Genomic DNA, 21,931 nt, shown 5'->3' on the forward strand with positions numbered 1-21,931 from the left:
CTTACATCACACTTCCGTAGGGAGAAACGATACCCAGAAGACTGTAAGACTGTGAGAAGCTCAGGTAGTAAGGTAACAAGGACCAAGTACCTGATGTAGACAGGGTGATTCTAGAGATCTTACAGTCCTTAGAGAGGTGAATTAAGCATTTGAACTAAAACTCCTCTTTGGCAATGCTATGGTTTTGGAATATTGAAATATTTCTTTTCTCAGAGAAAATATTGATATTCTGAATGTTGCTGGAAACCTGAATATTTCTAAGCAACATACATAAAAATTACTCATTATTTCTGAGGGAGAGAAATACAAATACTGTAATCAGTTCTACTTCCTATGATAGGTTTGCTTTAGGAAAGGAGACTTTTTATCCCAGTCTCAATTGCATTTTGTTTTTCTTTTATTTTAATTTGCTTTCAGGTACATGGAATGATCTCAACTGTGGCAGCGTCGAGTTATTCATCTGTGAAAGGCTTAATGATACTGTTCGTCCAGCTGTCGCTCCCACTTCACCACCACCAAAGGGTGGGTGTTCAGAAGACTGGCTCCTCTTTGATAACAAGGTGCAGTATGAAATGTCAGTATATTGTATTTTAAAAAGAGCAGAATAAAAACTATCTTAGACTCAGTTTTTCAGTTGTAGCAGGATTTTCAGTTATCACAAAATATGTTCTGATTGTGTATATCTAAAAGCTATAAAAATACAATTCCTGAAATATAAATTATAGCCTCTACTGAGATCACAGCAGTTATGAGGGAGGTCATGAGACATACAAGAAGAAAGAGTCACCTTGTATTTTTGCTAGTGTTTAATGTTGCCAAGGATGTTTGAGCAACTTTGCTGGTGTGGAGCTGTTGTATGGTCTTGTTTACTCTGCTGACCTTATCTGGCTGTCATAAGTTGCCTGGATACTTATTCATTCCTGGCTCTTAAGTCACTAAGGCACCTTACCTTGAGTAAATTTATCATTTTTTTTTTCTACAACTAAACATCTGTTAAGGTTTTTAAAAAATCCAGGTATAAGCTTCACCACACTTTATTATTTAAGATCACTCTTATCCTTCTCAAAAGACAGAAGTTCAGGATAAGAAGTTGTATGTATTGAAAATACATAGACTGTCTACAATGAAGCTGTAAAAGCTATAAAAACACAGCGTACACTGTTGAGAATTCACCTAGCAATGAAGATAATCCTTGGTTACATTGCCTCATCTAGCTCCATCTGTTTTCCTTTTGGCTAAGCTAAAGTATGATTTCAGTTTGATGGAGCTCCTTTGTTTGAGATCCGCTGGCTGCTGTCTCCTCTTTCCTTCCCTTTCTCATTCCTGGGCAAGAGTCACAAAATCAGTTTGTTCCTTTTCACGGTGCTCTCTCAAGCTACAATGTCTCTCTCTTCTTCACCAGCTGGAAGAGGAGCTTCCAAAGGCTGCTTCCTTGACTGCTCTCCAAGTGTTTCCACACCATTTCCAACTGTCATGGACGTACCTCCCTTCTGCCCAACTTTTTGCCCAAATTTCCTGACTAACTTTTCAGTTGCGTGCTTTAATTAGCACATTTAGGTTGCTTGACTCTGACAAAGCTGTCTAATGATGTCTTGGTTAAATCTCAAAGATCGTATTACAAGAAATGGTAAATTCATGGTTTGCTTTGTAATGTCAGAATAATTCTTTTTCTATGATTATCCTGTGAGAACCAAACCTGGTTTGTCAAACAGGGCAACAGAAGCTGAGATGTTGAGCTTCAATACCATATCTCATCCTTGTTTGTTTTCTGAGGTCTGCTTAGGCATTCCTCCCACAAAGTCACACCTCAGAAGTGTGGTCAGAAGCTTTAACATAATTTCTACTGAAATCATTGGACTAACATATTCCTTCTTCTAAGTGTCTGCTAAAATATTGGTGTTTATGTTAGTTTTCTAGTATAGATCTTCTCTTTCATAAAGACCTAAAGACAAGCTAGAAAGGACTATTAAATCAGCTAATCTCCCTGTTTGCTTAAAACATCCAGTTTATCTTGTTTGTTACCAACAAAGCTGCTTTCACCAGAAATTAAAATGCCATCCGGTTACAGATTTGGCACACTTCTGTTTTTCAGTGCTTCCAAGTATTTGGTCTTAATGAAAATGATACATTGACATGGCACGCTGCGCGGAACGATTGTATTAGTTTTGGAGGAAATCTGGCTACTATATCAAAAAAGGAAACGCAAGGTATAAAGTACCAATGTTTTGATACTGGATGACATAAAGTAATTCCTGATAAACAGATTAAAACAGATGTTATAGCTTCTGCAATATATGCTGTGTTTATGCATATTAATATGAAGTTATGTTGAATGAGAAATTGCAGTCTTGGAAAAATGCTTGCATAGGTTTTAGTGTTGTGGTTGGTTTTTAAAATCATAGATTTGGGGTTAACATAGGATGTACAAAGGAATTCATACTGTTCAGATCTTAAGATTTTGTGTTAGAGTCTTGTCATATATAATAATATGTCCATATTTTAATTTTTTTAATTGTACACATAAAAATAGCCCACAAAGGGAGTAATATCCAAAGCAGATCATCATGCACCCAGCTGCTGAGCCAAATGCTGGGGGTGTCAGTGGAGGACACATCCTCAGGTAGAAGGTGGCTCCAATACTGGAGTCCCAGCTTCGCCCTGTTTCCCTTGCTCTGCTGGACCTCAGCCTGCTGGGCTGTTTTACGGGCTTTTTAGTGAGGCCTCATCTTTGCTCAGGAAGTGTAATGCCTCAGGTCCTGAGGGCTGGGCATGGACCATCTCCTAGCTTGCTCCATCAGTGCTTGTGGTTCTACTTTTGTGGTGTACTTTTTTTCTATAGCAGAGGAAGGATGTTCTTTTAGTGGAAAGTCAGTCCAGGCAGGAGTTAAGCAAAACAGCATCTGGCCTTCCAAAAAGCTGAGATCTCAGTATACACATACTTGGTTATTTATTAAGTAGTTTTATTTATGTTATGCCTGTTAAGAAATGAAGTTATTAAGTCTGGTTAATGAAGTAGTTGCCAAAGAACAAAAGGGAGTGCACAGTCTGTAGACTCATTTTCTATATGCCAAGGTTCAGTGTACTCATGTTAATTCCCGTAATACCATTAAAACATTTTCCCTGCTTCCTCAGATGATGAACAACATAGAAGAGTATACACATAAATTCCATTAAAAAAATTAAAAACAATTTTATGAATAAAAATTTGCCCATCTTTGAGTTTGTAAATACTTTTTCCTGACTAACGTCAGATAACTATCTATTCTTTTTTTTTTTTTTTTTTTTTTTTTTTTTTTAATCATAAGATTACCGCCTTATTAAAAAAGAGAAACCCAAAAGTCATCATCCTGGTTCCAGGCACTCCAAGTCTGCACTGTTGGGGAAAGGTGCATTCAGTTTCCCGCCTTGTACAATTTCTCTTTTCTCCTTCAGCTTTCCTCATGTCCCTCTTAAAAACTGCTGTAACTGATGCTTGGATTGGACTGAATGACATAAATCAGGAGCACACATACTTATGGACAGATGGAAGCCCAGTTTACTATACCAATTGGGCAAAAGGTTCCCGAAGTTATTATAGTAAGGTAAACATTAATTTCTGTTTATCACTTAAACATTATAACTTCAGTAGATGAATAAAATATATGTAGCTACAACTGTATTTTCTGTAGTTTCCTTTATGAAGATTTTTAGTAATCTTGCTGCTTTTAGGAGTAGAGTAATCATGTGGGAGGTCTACATTCATATATTTTTTTCAACTTCTGTGTTTTGTCATGATTCTGAATGAATCCAGACAGAGGTTTGGAAGCATTGTGCAAAATTTAGAGAAGTGTGCAATTTCCCTCACTTTTACCATGACTGATGAGGAGATTCAAATAAACAGGAGTGTAGCAGTAACTGTATAATTTTGGGATACAGTGAATGTTATTTAGACTTGATGAAAACTCTCAGATAATTGTTTATATTTACCTTTCTTGGTACTGAGCTTATTCAGATAAGTGTGTTGCACAAATTCCTCAAAAGGAAGAGACTCTTCATCTCCCTTTCTCATTTTTGTCTTCTCCCTCTATACTTTCTATCAAATCTTCCTTCTGAAAGATCTCTTCTGCATGCTTTGAAACTTTCAGCACTGTTATACCATTTTGTGTTTAATTGCAAGACAAAACTGAGTGTTATACAGTAATCGTAAAATTATAATGTAGAATACTGTACTTGATAGTACTGCTTCTGTACGCCTGTGCTAGCTTTACAAAGTTTCTCTCTTTTTCATAACAAATTGCTTTGAGTCCAGCTAAAACAGGAAGAAGTTCTGTGAGGTCCTAGACTGCTGCCATGCAGGTTAGAGCTGGGGTTTCGGATTTCCAGGACTTCCCCATCTCACACATGCGTATGCTTTCTGAAGAAGGCTATGCCCATTTCGCTACACAAGTTGCTCCTCATACATCTTCCTTCATTTGCAGCCAAGACCTGGGCTAATGCTCCTGAGGGGATTTGGAGGGAGCACGAGGTCAGGCTGATACGAAGTGGGGAAACCTGCTGTCTCCCGCTGCAGAAAGCCAAACAGCAGCTTCTCGTGCTGGGGGAGGCAAAGGAGGAAGGGAAAAAGCCCAGATTGCAGGGGAAAGAGCTTGGGAGGTATCTTCCACAAAAGGTTGGTTCTGATCACTGCCTCTACACTACTGCACGGTGGTGACAGCTTTGGATCCTCATGCCAGATCGGGGCAGGGAGAGGATTTCAGCTCTCCAGGCAAGCTTCAGTGCTGAGGAGAATTTCCCCATAGCCTCCAGAAAACCAGCAACAGAGCTGAAATGTCCTGTGGGCCAGACCTACCTCACATATGTCCACCTGCACACACACACGTGCATGCACAGATCACATACACGCAGATAGTCCCAGCCGCTTCTTCATGCCTCTGTGCTGCGCTTTGCAACTTCCTCCATCATCCAAGCGCAAACTTTCCTAGGGCTGAATCGTAAATGCTTGTTGTCATATTACTGCTCCTGACCGTTGCTCGTATGAGTTCATATAATGACCTTCATGTTGTTCATCTGTGTGTGACTGCATGTGACAAGTGGGTCTGTATATCCAGCAGGAGTAGGAACGTTTCCTATGTAGCCACATGTTTTTCTTGTTAATCTCGTTTCCTCTGTAGGATGACTGTGTCTTTATGATGAAGAACCCTATTGAACAGGCAGGGAAATGGAAAGATGAAGAATGTAAAACAAGTAAAAGCTACATATGCCAGAAAAATTCTGGTGAGTTTTCTCTCACCACTTTCTAGTACAGCTGATTTATTGTGGTTATGACAAGCTGGTCTTAAAAGTGACTTTCCCCCATTCAACCCTATTTTAACTGAAATTAATCTGAGAGTATCACATGCGCTATGGACCATTTTAACAAAATGAGCACAGATTTTATTTTTTTGAGAAAAACCCTTAACATTTCCTGTTTTAAGGACTTAAAAGCAATGCAATTTCTTTCTTTTGAAAAACTGCCCTATTTGATTTCCTTTACAGTCCTACTTAGGTAATTTCATCAGCAGCATTTACATCCCACTGCTTGCTCATGGTGTGCTTACTATACTGTATTCCTTGTCAAAAATACAACAAATGCTAATATATCATGGAAAAAGTGGGGAGATTATTCCCTTCAATGCCCTACGCAGTTACAGTACGCTTTGGGAAGGTCTAGAGCTTACAGGGCACGTTCCTGGAGGTGATACAGATATTTATGCTAAAAGGTTATTCTGACAAGAGTTAGAAAACTTTGTCATAGAACATGAAAATATGGCTTTCCTGACTCCAGTGATAGTTGAGATGCATCTTAATTTGTTATTCTGACCTCTCTTACTTAACTACTCTAGTACACTAGATCTTCCCTCAGTGTTACGTCTAGCCAATATAAAGCGTTTGACTTTTCTTTTTGTTGGTTTGCTCATCACAGATCCCAAACTGCCAAACTCCCCACCCATAGTTCCGATGTTTGGCTTTAACAATTATGGTGATGACCGCTATGCAGTCATCAACTACAAAATGAGCTGGGAAGAGGCACAGAAGAACTGCAGAGACCAGTTTTCAGAACTCGCCAGTGTTTTGGATCCTTATGCCGAATCTTACCTGTGGTTACAAATACTAAAGCATGGGGAACCTGTATGGATTGGTTTTAACAGCAACACGGTGAGTCCATCAAATGCTTGTGATAATTGTACTGCTACACTAGATCAGCATAGATCAACCATATTTCTTGCTCAGAGGTTATCAGGATCCACTGCTGTGGGTGCCGTTTGCTCCCGTGTGAGTGCAGATCCATGAATGTGTGGCAGCCATCGAAGTCTTGCTGAGATGCCTGACTTCCCTCCACTTCAGGGGCTTTACACACCCAAATGTTTGGCCATAATGTGAGAACTGCCACAGCCTGCATATCAAATGCCACCACGGACATACCTGCAGTAGATGGTGCCTTCAGTGGGGAAAGCGGCTATGAAGTTTCCCCTTCCTATGACACCATCTACCACACACTGATGTTTCTGAAGACACATTGTGGAGCACATCATGGAAACTAATTGCATTAAAAATAGTTCTTTCTTTGTGAGGTTGTTTTAAGACTTGTTTTAACTTCCAGACTAGCACTACAAGAGCTTGTAGTGAGCAACAGGGGAAATGGCAAGGTGCAGTGTAGAGATAGGAGCAGGCCTCTGGCGGTGGGGACACCTTAGGCTGGTTTTTGGAGCTAAAGCCAGTGCCTTGTGAAAAACTGTCCACAGACTCAGTCAGCAAAGAGTGGAAGGGCCTGAAAGGGGAAGCGTCTATTAGAGGCCTGTAAAAAGAACATGATGCAGCTGGATATTTGTGGAACCAGAGTTGTGAGGAAATCAAAAGAAGAGACGTAGAAGTGGAGCTTGGTGGGACACAGGACTGAGAGAGGGCACAGGTGCTGAGGTGAGAGGAACTGGAGCTGAACTTCAGTGAGGGAAGGCACTTGGAAACCAGGATTATACAGGAATCCTAGATGAAATGTGGCCAAGGACTTAAAAGGAAAAAGGAGAGGAAAGGAACTGGCACAAAGAACTGGATGGCAGCCTGCCTCCAAGAATCATGGGAAGAAGGGTCTAGGCTGTGCAGGATAGGGTGATGGGAGCCATGGCTGTGACTAATGTTGGCCATCCTCTGCAAATAGTGGTGAAATCCACTGAAAATATATGTGCTCAGCTTGTCTCAAGTAGCTGCTCTTTGCGAGAGCTAGAAACCTACCACAACCCCCGTTAGCATGGGCAGCAGAGGTCTGTGGCATGTGCCTCATGAAAAACATCATTGTACTCCTCTCTCCAGTGGAACTTTTGCTTTTTCTGTTTGCTTTCTAAATATATAGAGAAGCCTGTGTTAGAGGAATGCTAACAATAGTTTCTCTGCAATCTGTATTTGATCTGTGTGTATATGTGGACTCCTTTGATAAAATCTTCAATTGTATATTTATGTTTGTTACTGCACGGCCCTTTGCCCAGCTACTGCACAAGACAGATGGTGCGAATTGAATTATGTAGGCTGGGTTCCAAATAAACGTCTGTAGGAACACTGCCTAAACTGCTGTGGAGAGCAGAAGTCTGGGACAGACTGTTACGTATTCATGACAGAGGATGAATTAATTTTGTGGGAGAAACCATGATTCTGATGTTTCCTAACTTTTACATACCTGCAAGTGCAATCTTAATGTTCTTTCAACCTAATCATTGTATGTGACACAATCTTTATTGTCATTTCCTTTTAGACTGAAGGCCATTACGTATGGTCAGATAGAAGGAGGAGCAGGTATCATAACTGGGCTAGTGGAGAGCCAAATAAGAACACGGCCTGTGTCTATCTAGATTTGGATGGGTTTTGGAAGACAGCATCTTGCAATGAAACCTTTTTATCTCTCTGTAAACAGTCTGATGGTAAGTTGTGACTGGGAGAAATGTGATTTGGGGGGTTGGCATTTAGGTTCATGGCTTTATTTGAATTTTGCTTTTCCGCAGATGCAAAATTGTGATAATTGGTGTATGCCTTGTGATAAAATACAGCACTTGTTAAGGAAGGAGTCCCAGATCCAGTCTGTCTTGAGTGATTTTCAGACATTTCATTTCACAAGCCAGTCAACACAAGCACCTCATGAAGACAACTGCGACACTTCACGCCACAACCAATAGATCTTTTCTGCATCCTTGTTTGTCAGGAACTGCAGAACTGATCAATTTTAGCCTAACTATAAATATATCAATGATATATTTTTGCATTTTAAAGTGTCTTTTGTAATATTGGGAGATAAAAGCTTCTGTCAGTACAGCAAACAAATCGATTATATTTGTTAAAAGTTTAAGATGCTGGAAAGCTTCTACTAAGATACTTTAGCCCTCAAATATTGCACCTAATTTTCAAACATATTTTAAATTATATATGAAATTCATGATCTCTGCACCATACTTCACAGCAAATTCTATATTCATTTAAGCTCTGCTTTGGCTTTAATCAGGTGATGCAGTAGGCTACTAATTCTACTTTTACGTAGTTTAGGATGTAGGTACAAGGGCAGGTACAGACAGCTTCTCTGGCCAACCTTGCTACAAACTGGCTGGACACAAGCCACTGGCGCGTGGTGGTGGTGTCAAGATCCTTTATGCATACTGACTCATTCCTTATTCTGTTTCACAAGTTGTAAGTAAAAATTGCCTTGCAGGAAGACTGGTGTGAGCCTTCTTTAGCCGATTGGAGAATAAGCTCCAACCAGTATAGTTTATTGCTAGTTTACCATGATTAGCTCAACCTTTTATCATTAATTAAGTCTCTGGGATGTTTCTTTTACTGGGATCGCTGTCAAATTGGTAGGGCTGGTGTGTGGTGCAGGAGTACAAGCTTCCCGTGGCTTTTAAGACCCCACTGAAACCTGTGTGTCTCCTTAATAGAGTTAATCCCCAGTGAACCACCACAGCTTCCTGGAAAGTGTCCTGAACCGAAACGTGGTATATCTTGGATTCCCTTCCGTGGTCATTGCTACTATGTTCACATCACTTCTGAGGAAAGCTGGCCTCACGCTTCCATGACATGTACTCAGATGGGTAAGTGCCTTTTTTTTATTAGGCTGTTTTACAGGCTGTTTCTGTATTTGTTTTTTTAATCCAGAACCAACAGATAATACATAAATGTGTGTGTATGTCTATCAATTATAAGCTGCAGCTAATTTAAATTTATTATTACGCTTTTCTACTATAAGGAAAAGTTGATCACAAAAAGTCATTATTGTTTACTGAGATAATTAATTTCTAACAGAAAATCTTGCTGAAATTATATGTAATATTTAATTGACATTTTTAGGTGCTGCTCTGGTTTCCATAGAAGATTCGGCTGAAATGAACTTTCTCTTACTTCATTTGTCTCCAATGGCAAATGAATACAGAAAATTTTGGATAGGATTGTTCAAAAATACTGATGGTAATTATTTTGCAATGCATACTGAGATGAAAATAAATACTAAATAAACAGAGACAATTCTAAATAACACTAATACTAAATACTAATACTAATGTACTAAATATTAAATAGATAATCAAAAAGAAATCTACTGTTACGTGTATAATAGTTTTTCTGTTAAAATACTTAAAACATAAACCACCAGAAAAGTCTACGCTTTTTGCATCTTTACTATAATTACAGTGCATTTCAGTCTGTAAAAGGTTCTAGCTTAGCACTGCAGTAGTTCATTAAAATGCTTCCTGTCACTTCTCTTTACTCAAAGTGCCTGAAATTTAACTGTTGTTAGTCTTTTAAGAAAAATATTGTCTTGTAATTAAAAGCTGAGGCAGCCTTAAACTGAAATTTATTTCTAGACAACACAGGGGACAGCAGCATATATAAGCTGCCTAGCAACATTTATTAATCTAAATGTCAGGGTTTTTTCATAAATTTTTTTGGTGCAAATTTTCATCCAAAATTTTCATCCAAAAATATTTCCCTTTTTTTTTTTTTTTTAAACTGCAAATTTGATCCTCTTTTCTATATCAGTGTAGTTCTGAAGCCTGTTTTTCATGGCATGCTTTGAGGGTACATCTCCAGAGTGAGTCTTGACTGAGCTGCATGGAGTGGCCTTGGTCACAGCTGCTCAAGTCCCTGTCTGTCACCACCAGTAATGGCAGGCGCCTTGTTGCACAGTGGGCCAAGTTCATCTGTTCTAATTGAAAACTAATGGTACAAAAGCAGTGATTTGTTCCTGACCTGGCCCACTACACTGCCACGTGCAGTGCAAGCAGAGGCAAGAGGAAAGTGCAGCTGCAGCTGGCAGGGATGGAAGAGGTGGCACTGAGGCAGTTGTGAGTTATATCAGGATGTGCTGCTGTGAAAGCACACCCTGAGGGAGCGGAGATGGCAATTATTTCTACTTGATGGGCCTCAGCAGGAGATAAGCAGGGAGTAATTATTAAAGAGAGATGATTCAGTCTGCAAAGATAATTTATTAATCCAGCTGAAATAAAGCAGCAATTTACTTATCTTGGATCCACATATAGAGAAAATTTCCTCAGTGATCTGGATCCTTGAACTGTAACACGTGGCTTGTGCAGGTGCTCTGCTTTTCTTAAGGCTCTCAGGCACAGCTGAGTTCTGGGCACAGCCTTCAGCTAAAAGTCTTCGGGCAGCCTGGGAACGTCTTCTTCACATCAGTGACAGCCACAGCCCTGAAGGCTGATGGAGTTAACTTTGTGAACATTTGCATTTGGTACGCTCCCATCTGAATGCCTCTGACTGTTAAAAGAGTGAGAAATGAGCCCACTGTGATGCTATTTTAACCAACTAACAAATTCCATAATCAATGTCATGCCTGGTAGAATAGAAAGGATTCCCCACTTCATTCACTCACTAGATAATACTTATAATTTTAGGGGAATGGCTATGGATAGACAGAAGTGGAGTAGAATTTGTCAACTGGGAGAAAGGAGAGCCTACTGTAATTTTTGATGAATACTGTGTTGATATGGATGTCTCAACTGGAACCTGGAGGAACTATTACTGCTCTGTTGACCAGAATTTTATCTGCAAAATCCCCAAAAGTAAGTTCTGAATTTCTGTGCACTGGGTTATTTTAGAAGTAGTGGTTAATATACATCAAGCAAAACTGCTTATGCACTGGGTATGCTTTATGTATCGATGTTGATGCACGTGCATCTGCATCAAAGCCAAGAATAACTTCTGTTAAGGACAACAAGAAGCAGTGTTGGAGAAAAACCTGCCACTGTTTCCTCTTCTTAGCTTAAAAGCATTGATTTCTTGGAATTGGTGTACCCTGGGGTAGGGGGGGACACATCACCTGGTGAAAGTGGGGGGGAAAATTCAGAGCCATTGCAGTTAGGGTGTAAGGGGCAGTAGATAATGAATAGATGTCTAAACTAGTGCTGAGAAGAAAGGCAGGCACTCTCCTGACAGCTAAGCTGAAGGGCAGCAGTGCAAAGTCATGGAGAAGCAGAAGTAATTTAGGTGCTGCTGGTGGGGTGGGTGCCGGTGAAGCGTACTGGGATCTGCTGGATGGCCAAGAAGAAAGCGTCAAGTGAGGGTGGGTGGTGTGGCCCAATTAATTTCTCTGCTGACCCAGGCATAGGGAGACACGCCAAGGCAACCAAACAGCATAGTACATTTCTTCTTTAATGGTTACTTGTGGCCCTGTGGTTTTTTGGCAGCTGGCATGAGTCACCAAATACACACAGATTCAGCTGTCTTTGCACATATCAACTGGGAGAGGATTGGAAATAGGCCAGATTTGCCATTGTCAAACACTTCCACTGCGCTGAGATAATAGATACAATGTGGAACCAATTGAATCTCCTGCTTGTGGATGTCCGCAGGTTGGCAAGAGAGTCACCCATGGGCTTTGTAGGGCTCAGCCAGCCATACCTGCAAGCAATTAACTGAATCATACTCTCCAAGCAATTAAGGGAGGAAGAGAAAGTTGCCTAAAAATACAGCTTAAACAAAGTACAAATGTGCTTTTCAATTTTGCAAGTGTAAAAAAATTGAGTTGTGAATTGTGAAGCTTTACACTGTGGAAGTGTAAAAACTTTGAATATCTATCTCCCCTACCAGAAAAAGTGTCCAAAGCAATTCATAGTGAGACAACAATTTGGTTTTTTTTTTTTTGGTGTGTTTTTTTTTTTTACCCCAAAATGTTTTTAACAAGAATATTTGATAGATTCAGCCTGAATTGTCAGGGAAAATGTTTTCATTTGGGGGGTTGGAACTAGGTCTTTAAGGTCCCTTCCAACCCAAACAGGTCTATGATTATTTAAAATTGATAGCAATGCAAAGTAAAAATTATGTGTACAGGATTTATTTAATCTTTGAATGGTTGCTTGCAAACTGTGTATAATATCTATTTTTTTTTAATTTTAAAGTCACTGAAGTTGAGCCAACCCATGATTCACCTGTCAATAAAGGTAAGTTGGTTTCTTATAAGCACATTAATCAGAAATTTCAATAAGTTTATAGGCATTTATAATTTTCAAATAAAATTGCCTCCAGAAAAGTTTAATTTAAATACACATTTAACTGTTGCAGATGATTTTACTTTAAATTTGGTTAAAGGGAGATCTCTTTTCTCAAACTGGATGTCTTATTGATTTTTACTTCTTTACAAATGGTGTACTGTGGTACCGTATAATACTGCTTTTAAAATTAACATAGATTGAGCCAAATTTTGCATTGTCCATCTGCAACATGCATCAGTTTTGACTGTTGTTATGCTTGTTCAGTACTTTTACAGTCCACCTAGTTGGTGTACATAAGGAGATGTTTGTTGCATGCAATAGCAGTCTCTGGTCATTTGTAGTAATTGTTCTGTTTTGTCTTTCACAGCATCAAAAAATGCAGCTGCTGCTTCATCCTCAAATAGTTTAGGTGGGATGATTGTTATACTGATCTTCCTTCTTCTAACAGGAACTGGCCTTACACTCTATTTCTTCTATAAAAAAAGACGTGATCGGCAAACAATTACAGCCAGTTTTGGTAATGCCATATACTGTGGTGATGCTGACCCTGGAACTCATGAATCAAATTGTCTTGTGACCAATATTGAACAAAATGAGCAGGCAACAGTTTAATAAGCGGGGTAATCTTGGGCCTGATTTTAAAAGGAATTAAAGCGCTGGAATACAAGAATTTTTAAGGCAAAACGATTTTCTCCTATGGAAATTCTAGTTCATTTTGCACAGGACGCTTCTTGCTTTCTGTACTGGCAGGAACAAGCAATCTTGCGAGGCAGATCCAGAGATCTGCTGACAAACAGTAGTGCCTGGGAGGAGAGTTGAACATACACATACACCCGGAGCTACACTGCAGAAGTGAACACTCAGGTGGTTCCAGTCTCTGCATGGGTCCAGCATCACCTTTAAGCACAAGAAGAACCATGCTCATCACAGGCAACTGTGAGAATAAGCTCCTTAGCCCGCTCCAAAAAAGTACAACCAGATCTGTAGGAATCCTGACAATGCCACCCCTGATCTCCAGAGCAGGCTGGCAGAATTGGGCAGGTTGGATGGGACCTCCAAGCTCAGCCGGTGCAGGTCCCTGCTCGAAGCAGGCACAGGTCCCTGCCTCAGCTGGGCAGCCTGAGCTGTGAGTCCATGTCTTCCTTTTGCTACTGAGGTACCCGCAGAAACCCTTCGTGTTGCCCGTAATACCTGAATTACACATTTTCCTCCTCTGTATATGACTGATGGAAAGGAAAGTGTAAATTGCTTTTCTTCTGCCGTAATTCTGTAACATATTCATTGAAAGATCAACTATAATATGAGGTTTGAATGTATAGTGAATAGAAATATTTTATCATTTAAATAATAGAAGAGGGATCTCAAAGGATTCTGCAAAAGGCAGGGAATAGGCAGGAAGAATTATACTTAATTCATACCTGAAACATTTACATAAAATTTATTCTTGAAATCTCCAACAGCAGTGAAGATTTCATGCTTTTTTAGGCCATGTTTTCAAAGCTCAATGAAACTTACTATTAGAAAGTCTTTTCTAATTTCTAACCAAATTCTCCTTATCCAAGTCTGTTTTAATCCTTTGAGTATCATTCTAGACTTGCATCATGGCTGAGGTGATAGCATTGCATCTCATATTGGATGACTGGTATATTCTGAGTTCAGAAACCCTAAAAATATACAGTAGGTTCACATATAGTTGGTTTGGGTTTTTTTACTTTTCCAGTGTGTTTTATGCCAAATGTAAACAATCAAATGACCCAAAGCTCTAGTCTAGAGAAGGTCCTTATTTAATTTGATATTTTTTGATATTTTAATCTTTTGACAGATTTTAATTGTGCTTAAATTAAAATATTTTGCACGTGTATGAAATACATATAAATAAGTTTTTATTCTACTTTGGTTCATTAAATGGGCATTAAAAAGCTGGTTCTAAGTAAAAGTTTATGTGTCTTCTTAAACAGAACAATTTCTGATAAAAGTAATAGGAAGGAGGGATAGAATTCTTAAATTTCTATATACAAATAATCATTCACTTTTCCTAATCTAGCATGTTCTTAAACACCAGTAGCAATTTGTCTTTACCATCCTGCGAAAGTGTTTCTCATTGCTTCTTTATGCCTGACATTTCAAAGTTTACCCTAAATAAATATCTAATGGAAGTGTAATTTAAGAGTGCTTATGTGCTGTACTGCTCTAGCAGTTTCTGAGACAAATTCTTATATCTTTGATAGCTTTTGTCACGTCTTTTCTCCATATTTTCTGATAGTAACACTAGTTCTTCCCTTCTTATTTCACTGTAGATCTCTAATCCTTTCTGCTGTTCCCTTCTAGACCTTGCTCTATGGTATGTAGGTCCCTCTGACAGTACAGTGCACCGGTGAATAAGGTATTTCAGGTGAGTTCCTAACAACACTGAGAAGATCAAAAAGATTAATCCATCATTGTAACACTTGCCATAAGGGACTCTACTGTCTGAATTCTCTGAATTGGTTCTATAGGATCTATAGGTTTGGACAGAGAACTGATTACCAGAAAACAATAGGCCAATAAGACAGAAAAGGTGGCTAATGAGAAGTTAGTTTGTGAAAGTTTCCAAGGACTGATAAGTTTTATAGACTAGTGGTCCTGTTGCATCTGTGAGAACTGAATCAAGAGTTTTCTGGGACTGTACAAGGCCACCACCACACACAAGTGTCAGCAGAGGACTGTATAAGTTGGACCGCATTCAAGACAGCAGTAGCTTGTATCTGGTAATGAAGAATAGACGCTCTGAGGGACTTTCCGGACATCTCCTAAGAAGCCCCTGGAGTGCCAACACGGCTCTCTGCAACTGGGTATACAGCTGGGATTGGGTTCCAAATATTGCTCCAACCGGGTAGCTGTGTGACTGTGAGTGAACTCGGCAAGTGAAGAAATGAATGTGTTGTGTGAATAGTTATTTGCTATTTACTATAATAGCTTGATTCTATTAGTAATAACAGATTAGTGAAAAAAAAAACCAAACACGACCCTTGTTCTAAGAAATACTGGTTATGATCTGCATTTCCCCCCATCCTGATCCCCTACCAGTGTAAAGGGAATTTACAAGAAATTTTGGGTTGTACCAAATGATGTTTTTTTTCCTCAAAGTTTTTGTTTCCAGGTTGGTTCCATATTCTTCCTCTGTAGTTAGATTTCTGAAATAAAGCTGTGGCTGCCACTGTATTTCATATCAAATCCTAGCTGACAGACCTCCTCCAAGAATGCTCCTCCAATGAGACAGATCTAGTACCTAGTTTAAAGACACTATGTATATGGAGGTATGAAATAGGTGCTGGGCTGCCCATATTTGCCACATCAAGGTGCTTGGGCACATACCCAGAAGCAGACGGGGGGAAATTTAGTGCCAAAAGCAAGCTTTTTACTGGGCTTAGGAACCTTCAGGGTTAAGCTGCTGTAAACAAAGGTCTGGGGAATCACAATTTGTCCATTTGTCCAGCTTCCACATAGGTTCTGGAATTGAGCTTAGGTGCCACATAATAGCGTTTACAAAATGCCTTTCCACATAGACATCATGTGGAGACCTACTTTTTTAGTTGCTTGCCCTTTCTTTCTCTATATTAGGGTAGTATTTTAGAGAGAGAATGTCCTGACTTTTCTCACTATTTCACTGCGTTATATCCCTAAATTGAAAATATAACATTGCTGAAAAAGTAAGAGATTCTCAACCTGCACTTATTACAGTGTAAGAAGTCGTAACTGCCTTTAGGGAAGGAAAAGCTGTGGAAGAATTCACCATTGTAACTTTCTGTAATGTCAGATGGTGACAGAGATGCGGCAGACGTGTACAAAGAGCGGAACATCTTCCTCCTGCAAAAGAATACCAATTTACAGAGAAACTATTTGGCAATATCAGTACCAGTAACTTGGAAGGGAAACCAAAACATTAATTTCAGTTCCTTGGCTAAAGCAGGAATCTAAAAAGAAGTTTATGAACTGGAAGTATTTAATTTTGTCATTTACGTTTCTGAAACTAAGAGACTGAAAAAGGAAGTGAAGAGTAATTTGGAACAAAATGTAAGAAAGATCTATAAATACAAACAGAATAGATAGATAGTTGTGAAATGAACTAGTGCCTGCAGGCCAGATTCCAATGGGCAAGAGCCAGATTTTCCGGGGTCAATGGGAAAGGTTTGAACTGCTCCATAAGCATAAAGTTGTCCTGATGTCACCGTATCCGGACACAGGAACAGTTAGGGTTCATTTTGTCTCTTCTCAGCTGTGCCCTTATCTGACATATCCAGCTTTCTCCCTTCTACGACATTCTGCAGGGCAGAACTTTTAATTCACTATCTGTTAAACAATGATATGTAAAGCATTTTTAGGATATGGTTAGCGGCTCTGGTTCCTCTGAGTATTTGCTCTCATTTCAGGAGAATGCACACCATGCCACCATTATACTGCTTTTTTATCCAGACTCTTGATTTAGACTGCTGGATGAAATTAATCTCACCTGCTTTTAGAACTAGTTGACATAATTCTCCTTTACAGTCAATAGTTAGGAGTATAAGTGTAGGACTTGCAGTTGTTCCGTGGTCCTCCAGAAGAGGCTAATGATGGGACAGAGGTACCAGAGATGGGAGGAAATAATTGGAGGAATTGGAGGAATGGGGGTTTGTGCAGTGAGAAACATGGACTGGGGTTGGTAAGAGGATGGTACAAAAATACAAAATAGCAGCAAGAGTGTGAGGTGTCCAAAGAAAATGAGATTGAAGGGAAAGGCAAAAGTAGAAACGAAGGAGTTTGAACTGGACCAGAAGTGCTGACCATCCCCAGGAGACCCAGGCAAGGGTGGGCCGATCATCAACGGCTCAGCAAAGCAAAGGGTTGGGAAATGCAGACACTGCTGGGAGAAGTGCAGGGGGTTCAAGGTTCCTGTGGGATGATAGGATTCCTGGTTATGGGGAAGCAATGGGGGAGGGAGCGTGCTTTGTGTAGGAGAGAGCCAAGAGAAGAAAACAGAGAACAGTTGCCCCAGGAGCTTAGCTGTGCCCTTCAGACTGGGGCAGAGGGCACGTGTGAGGACAGGGAGGAGGCGGAGGGTGTAAGATATCTGTATGTTTGTTCCGGATTTGCCTGGTACTCTGTGTCCTTTGAAAAGGACACAGAGTGTCCTGCCATGGCAGGGGATCAGAGAAGAAGACAGGCTGCCTCTCCACCTTGCCCTGACTCCTGAGGCCTTGCACAGGGCAGAGCTGTCTAGAAAGATAAGGAGAAGGTTTCCTCCGTGACCGTGGCAACTATGCACAGGGCAGGAGGATGTGCTTTGGAGCATCATGCTGGAGTGCAGAGGATGGGAAGGAAACCAGGGTTTGTTAAGAGGAACAGAAAGTGGCCTTGTGGGGAAGCCTCTGGGGTGATGGGGTTTCTCCTCTCCTAGAGAGCTACAGCGGAACCTAATGGACTGTTTTGCAACTCAAGAAGCCACTGAGAGAAAGCTTACAGACAAACACTTTCTCTGCAAAGATACTATGGAAAGGGGAGAGAATTTTTTTCTAAACAACCTGTTAGAGGATGAAAAACCTTTGGCGTCCTGGGATATGCTCAATTTCAGGAAAAGGAAAAGGTGCTGATAATTCAGCCTGCTGGATCTGGCCAGAATGGAGACTATTTGCTGGGGGGAGGGGAGGAGTGGAACAAGAAAAACAGGACAAAACAAAGCTGTATTGCATGTACAAAGCCTGTGATGAGTGGGGGGAGTGAAGGGGGATGAATCAGCTGTCCAGAGGCAGGTGGAATAGTAATGAGGCTTGATTACACATCTCCCATTCGCCCAAAGATTTCTCCTGCATCCCACATTTCAAGAAAATTGTTTTTTATTACTGGGCAGTGAGAACAGCAACCTTTTCTTCTGGTGATAGTATTTTTAATTTCAGAGCTACCACATGGGATGGTGACAGTTGTTAGGCTGCTATCTGAAAGCAAGCTTCTGTTAAAGGGACAGTTTGCTGTGTACTTTGACTTAGTGATGCATTTAAAAACAAGCAAAATGTAGGATCTATTTAGAGTAAAATCTGTTTACAACAAATTTTTAACAGGAAATGGAAAAGCAGAAATGTGCAATCTCCACACATTGCAAAGATAACAAGTGTCTGGGAAAGAAGAGACCATTTCATTTCTTGACTGATTATTTATCAAAGAAGCTACGTTTAGAGCACATAACAGTGAAGCTGTTCATTCTTAGTAGCATTAAAAATGAAAGGGAATTGATTATGCCACTAGAAACTGGATACATGATAATTACTTTACTGAAGACATGAAATTTAATGATATAAAAACTTAGCATAGTGACACAAAATAGGGAAGGGATTTTAAACAAATGAGGAAGCTAGAAATAAGACAAAAAGGAAGGAAATCCTTAATTTTGCATGAAAATTATTTGCATTCAGCTAAAGAATCATAAGAGAGAAGCACATTCTGTGAATTGTCTTCCTTTAACTGTTTTCCATTTCTTTTTGTGCAGTTTTATAATTTGACTGAAAATGCACGACGTACTAGAATCATATCAGTTCCAGAAGTTTAATATTATATCATAACTCACTCTAAATATCCATAAGGTGGGGGTTTTGCTCAATTATTCATATGGTGTTTGACAGTTCAAACAATTAAAGTGTCATTCAGAGTCAATTTTGTAAACAGTTTCTGCCTGTTCTCACACTTAGTGTGTCAACATAGAAACATTTTTCTATGGAAATGCCATTCTTCATTGTGGAAATACTCAAAACTCAGCTGGAAAAGGTCCAGAACAATCTTTGAAGCAGTGTACAGCTTTGAGGCTCTGCTTTCAGCAAGATGTTCAACCAAATGACCTCCAGAGGGCTCTTCTAGTGTGAACTATTCTCTAATTCTGTAGAATTAAAACCTATCAAAGGTTTGTTTAGCTTAGCATCCTGTCCCTAATGGTGTCCAAAAGCAGGTGCTTAACAAAGAGCACAAGAGTTGGCAAACATCAAGTGGTAGCTCCTTATTTGCCTCTCTTGGCCTCAACATTTGCAGCTGAGTGATTTCCTGAGCCAGAGTTGGTGGGTTTGCACCCATCTGTATATAGAAATTAACAGGCAATTAACCATGGGTTTGAATTTTACAGTACTCTAGCAACTCCACAGTAAGTCCTCAAATAAACAAATTTTAATGTACAACAAATGTGAGGTGATTCTGATTTGCATGGAATAGGAAAAAAAAATCCACATAGAGACTTATCAACAGGTTAGCTAATACACTCAGTGTATCCTCCTACAAAATTTTCCTACATAAATAAGACCCCAGAAAGCCAGCAGAGAAAAAACATAGCATTGCAATAATTCTCGGAAAGAGTAAAGTATTTAGTAGTTCTTCAACATGCTTACCTCTTTTTTTCCTCCCATTGAATCCCTTTGGATGTTCTGATACTTCACATGTATCACGGCAATTTCTGACAGCAGTCCTCTTCACTGTGTTTCTCTTACCACTTCAAAATTTTAATTTCTTTTCTGACAAATTCATCCTATTTATTGCCCCGCAGGGTGAACAGCTTAGGCCAGTGTAGCATAACTTGCAGAGAGTCAAAATATGAAAAGATTTTCTAGTGGTCTGTACGTCAGAGGGCAGAGATCTGGTGTCCTCGAAGAGATGTATTGTTTTTTTTCCTCAGAGTTAAAGACATGTTATAATCCTGCTTAATTCCTGTTCTTATGCTAACACAGCTTAATTTATGGTTTTTCAATTGATGACTTCTAAAAGAAAGCACGTTTAAAGAAAAATATACTTAACTTTTTGTAACTAGCCTCATGGCAGACTATTCTGGTTTAGTTCAGAGAACTAAAAATTTGATTCACACCTTGAAGTACACAAGTAGCTCTGTGTGTGTATTATCCTTTACCATTGCTTTCATTTATGGAAACTTTCTTTGCAGTCTTTCCTCACACAAGAATCTTCAATTTTGTGTTTCATTTCCCAAGCCAGTTCCTGCATACTCTTATAAAGTCCATTTTGCATTTTAGTTTATGGATGCTTCTTGCTGTCCCTCTGTGCTCCAGTGTTTGAGCTTCATGAGGAAATGTAAGTGCCCAAAAATTGTAGGACCTCTTCTAAATAGTCCTCATACATTTTTGTATGTAAAAATACCTGAAATGAAACAGCCACATTCATGCCAGTGTGAGTAATAAATATAGTTACTGATAAAGAATAAGAATGGCAGAAATCTGGAATCATATCTGCAAGAGCCAGCCTATTTTATGAATTTGTCTGTAGATAACATGGGCTAAAGATCCTATACCACTGGTAATGCCTTAGGAAAAGTCCTGTGATGGCTGAAAAAGGGCCAGAGATAATAATGAAAGTAATTAATTAATTACCTTATGCTTTAAAATATTCTTATGGTTTTTACTGTGTTTCAGGGAAAGCTGTCTGTCCATTTAAGTCACGGTCTGCTCTTGATTAGTGAGTGAGTGACTTTGCTGTAGCTCTGAGCCTGCTGACAAGTCCAGGCATGAACATTCATGGCCTCTTCAGATGCAGAGTGGGTGTCAGGCATGGCTCACATGGCTCGCTGGCACCTTTCTCACTGTTTAAAGCAGATCAGCCTGGGCACAAGGCTTTGGCTTGCAGACAGGAGCGAGGTGATGCCAGGCTTGGATCTCTGGCTCCGGCATGTGGACCACAAGTGGCTTCCATCACGTGATGCCACCCTTAAGAGCTGCAGCATCTTTTATTTGCCACTGAGTGGAGTCCTTATCAAGACTGCAGATGGGCAAGCCTTGATTCCCCAGTCTGCTGCATGGCATTTTACTCAGAGCAGCTTGGCAGTGAAGCTGTGCCTGGCATCACAACCAGATGATCCAGCTCCAGGGCATGGGTGAGTGCAGGGCTCATCAACAGGGTACCACAAATACAGGCTTACCTTTTTGGCACTGTTGTAAAATCCATAGTTTCTACCAATGATTTAGTACAGGAATTATTTTATTTAGCAACTCAGACACCTGCTTATAAAAGAATATTAATTTCAAAATGCATGTGTCTTTACTCATTATTGTTCACTGGCACTTTCTTTGGACAAAGTCCTGTATCAGATACTCACCTGGGATCTCTTCCCATGGCCATGATTAATACATTAACCAAATTGGAAAGCTGGATTGATACTCCTGTATATTAAACTCCTATGGTCAATTAGATGAGTGCTTCTTGTAGGTTGTAAAAGTTGCAGCTGGTATTTCAAATTGGGGTCCAAACCAGATGGGAAGCTCCAAGCAATTGGGCTACGATGTCCTCAGGAAATTAATTATAATACCAGCATGAAAAAAACTCCAACAACAAAACAAACTGAAGAAAACAATTGAGAATAGAAAGTAAGGAGGCAGGAGTCGAAAGCAATGTTTTCCTCCTTTTCATATTTCTGAGTGGCTGTAGGTATATGTTGTTTG

General features: G+C 39.8%; 2 protein-coding genes across 2 annotated transcripts in view; both read left to right on the plus strand.

The window, feature by feature from the left end:
* LOC104288331 (macrophage mannose receptor 1-like) overlaps positions 1-13,109 on the plus strand; it is a 31,685-nt gene extending 18,576 nt beyond the window's left edge. The window contains exons 20-30 of the mRNA XM_009887122.1: positions 418-560; positions 2,093-2,207; positions 3,433-3,581; positions 5,151-5,253; positions 5,942-6,174; positions 7,763-7,928; positions 8,934-9,086; positions 9,343-9,459; positions 10,902-11,069; positions 12,405-12,446; positions 12,865-13,109. Of these exons, the coding sequence (XP_009885424.1) occupies positions 418-560; positions 2,093-2,207; positions 3,433-3,581; positions 5,151-5,253; positions 5,942-6,174; positions 7,763-7,928; positions 8,934-9,086; positions 9,343-9,459; positions 10,902-11,069; positions 12,405-12,446; positions 12,865-13,109 (1,634 nt within the window). The remainder of the gene's footprint in view (positions 1-417; positions 561-2,092; positions 2,208-3,432; positions 3,582-5,150; positions 5,254-5,941; positions 6,175-7,762; positions 7,929-8,933; positions 9,087-9,342; positions 9,460-10,901; positions 11,070-12,404; positions 12,447-12,864) is intronic.
* A 7,934-nt stretch (positions 13,110-21,043) lies between these two features.
* The window catches only part of LOC104288350 (macrophage mannose receptor 1-like), a 46,805-nt gene continuing 45,917 nt past the window's right edge, over positions 21,044-21,931 (plus strand). Inside the window, exon 1 of the mRNA XM_009887145.1 lies at positions 21,044-21,366. Within this exon, the coding sequence (XP_009885447.1) occupies positions 21,044-21,366 (323 nt within the window). The remainder of the gene's footprint in view (positions 21,367-21,931) is intronic.

Source organism: Charadrius vociferus, unplaced genomic scaffold (assembly GCF_000708025.1).
Source record: "Charadrius vociferus isolate BGI_N301 unplaced genomic scaffold, ASM70802v2 scaffold126, whole genome shotgun sequence".
NCBI lineage: Eukaryota > Metazoa > Chordata > Aves > Charadriiformes > Charadriidae > Charadrius > Charadrius vociferus.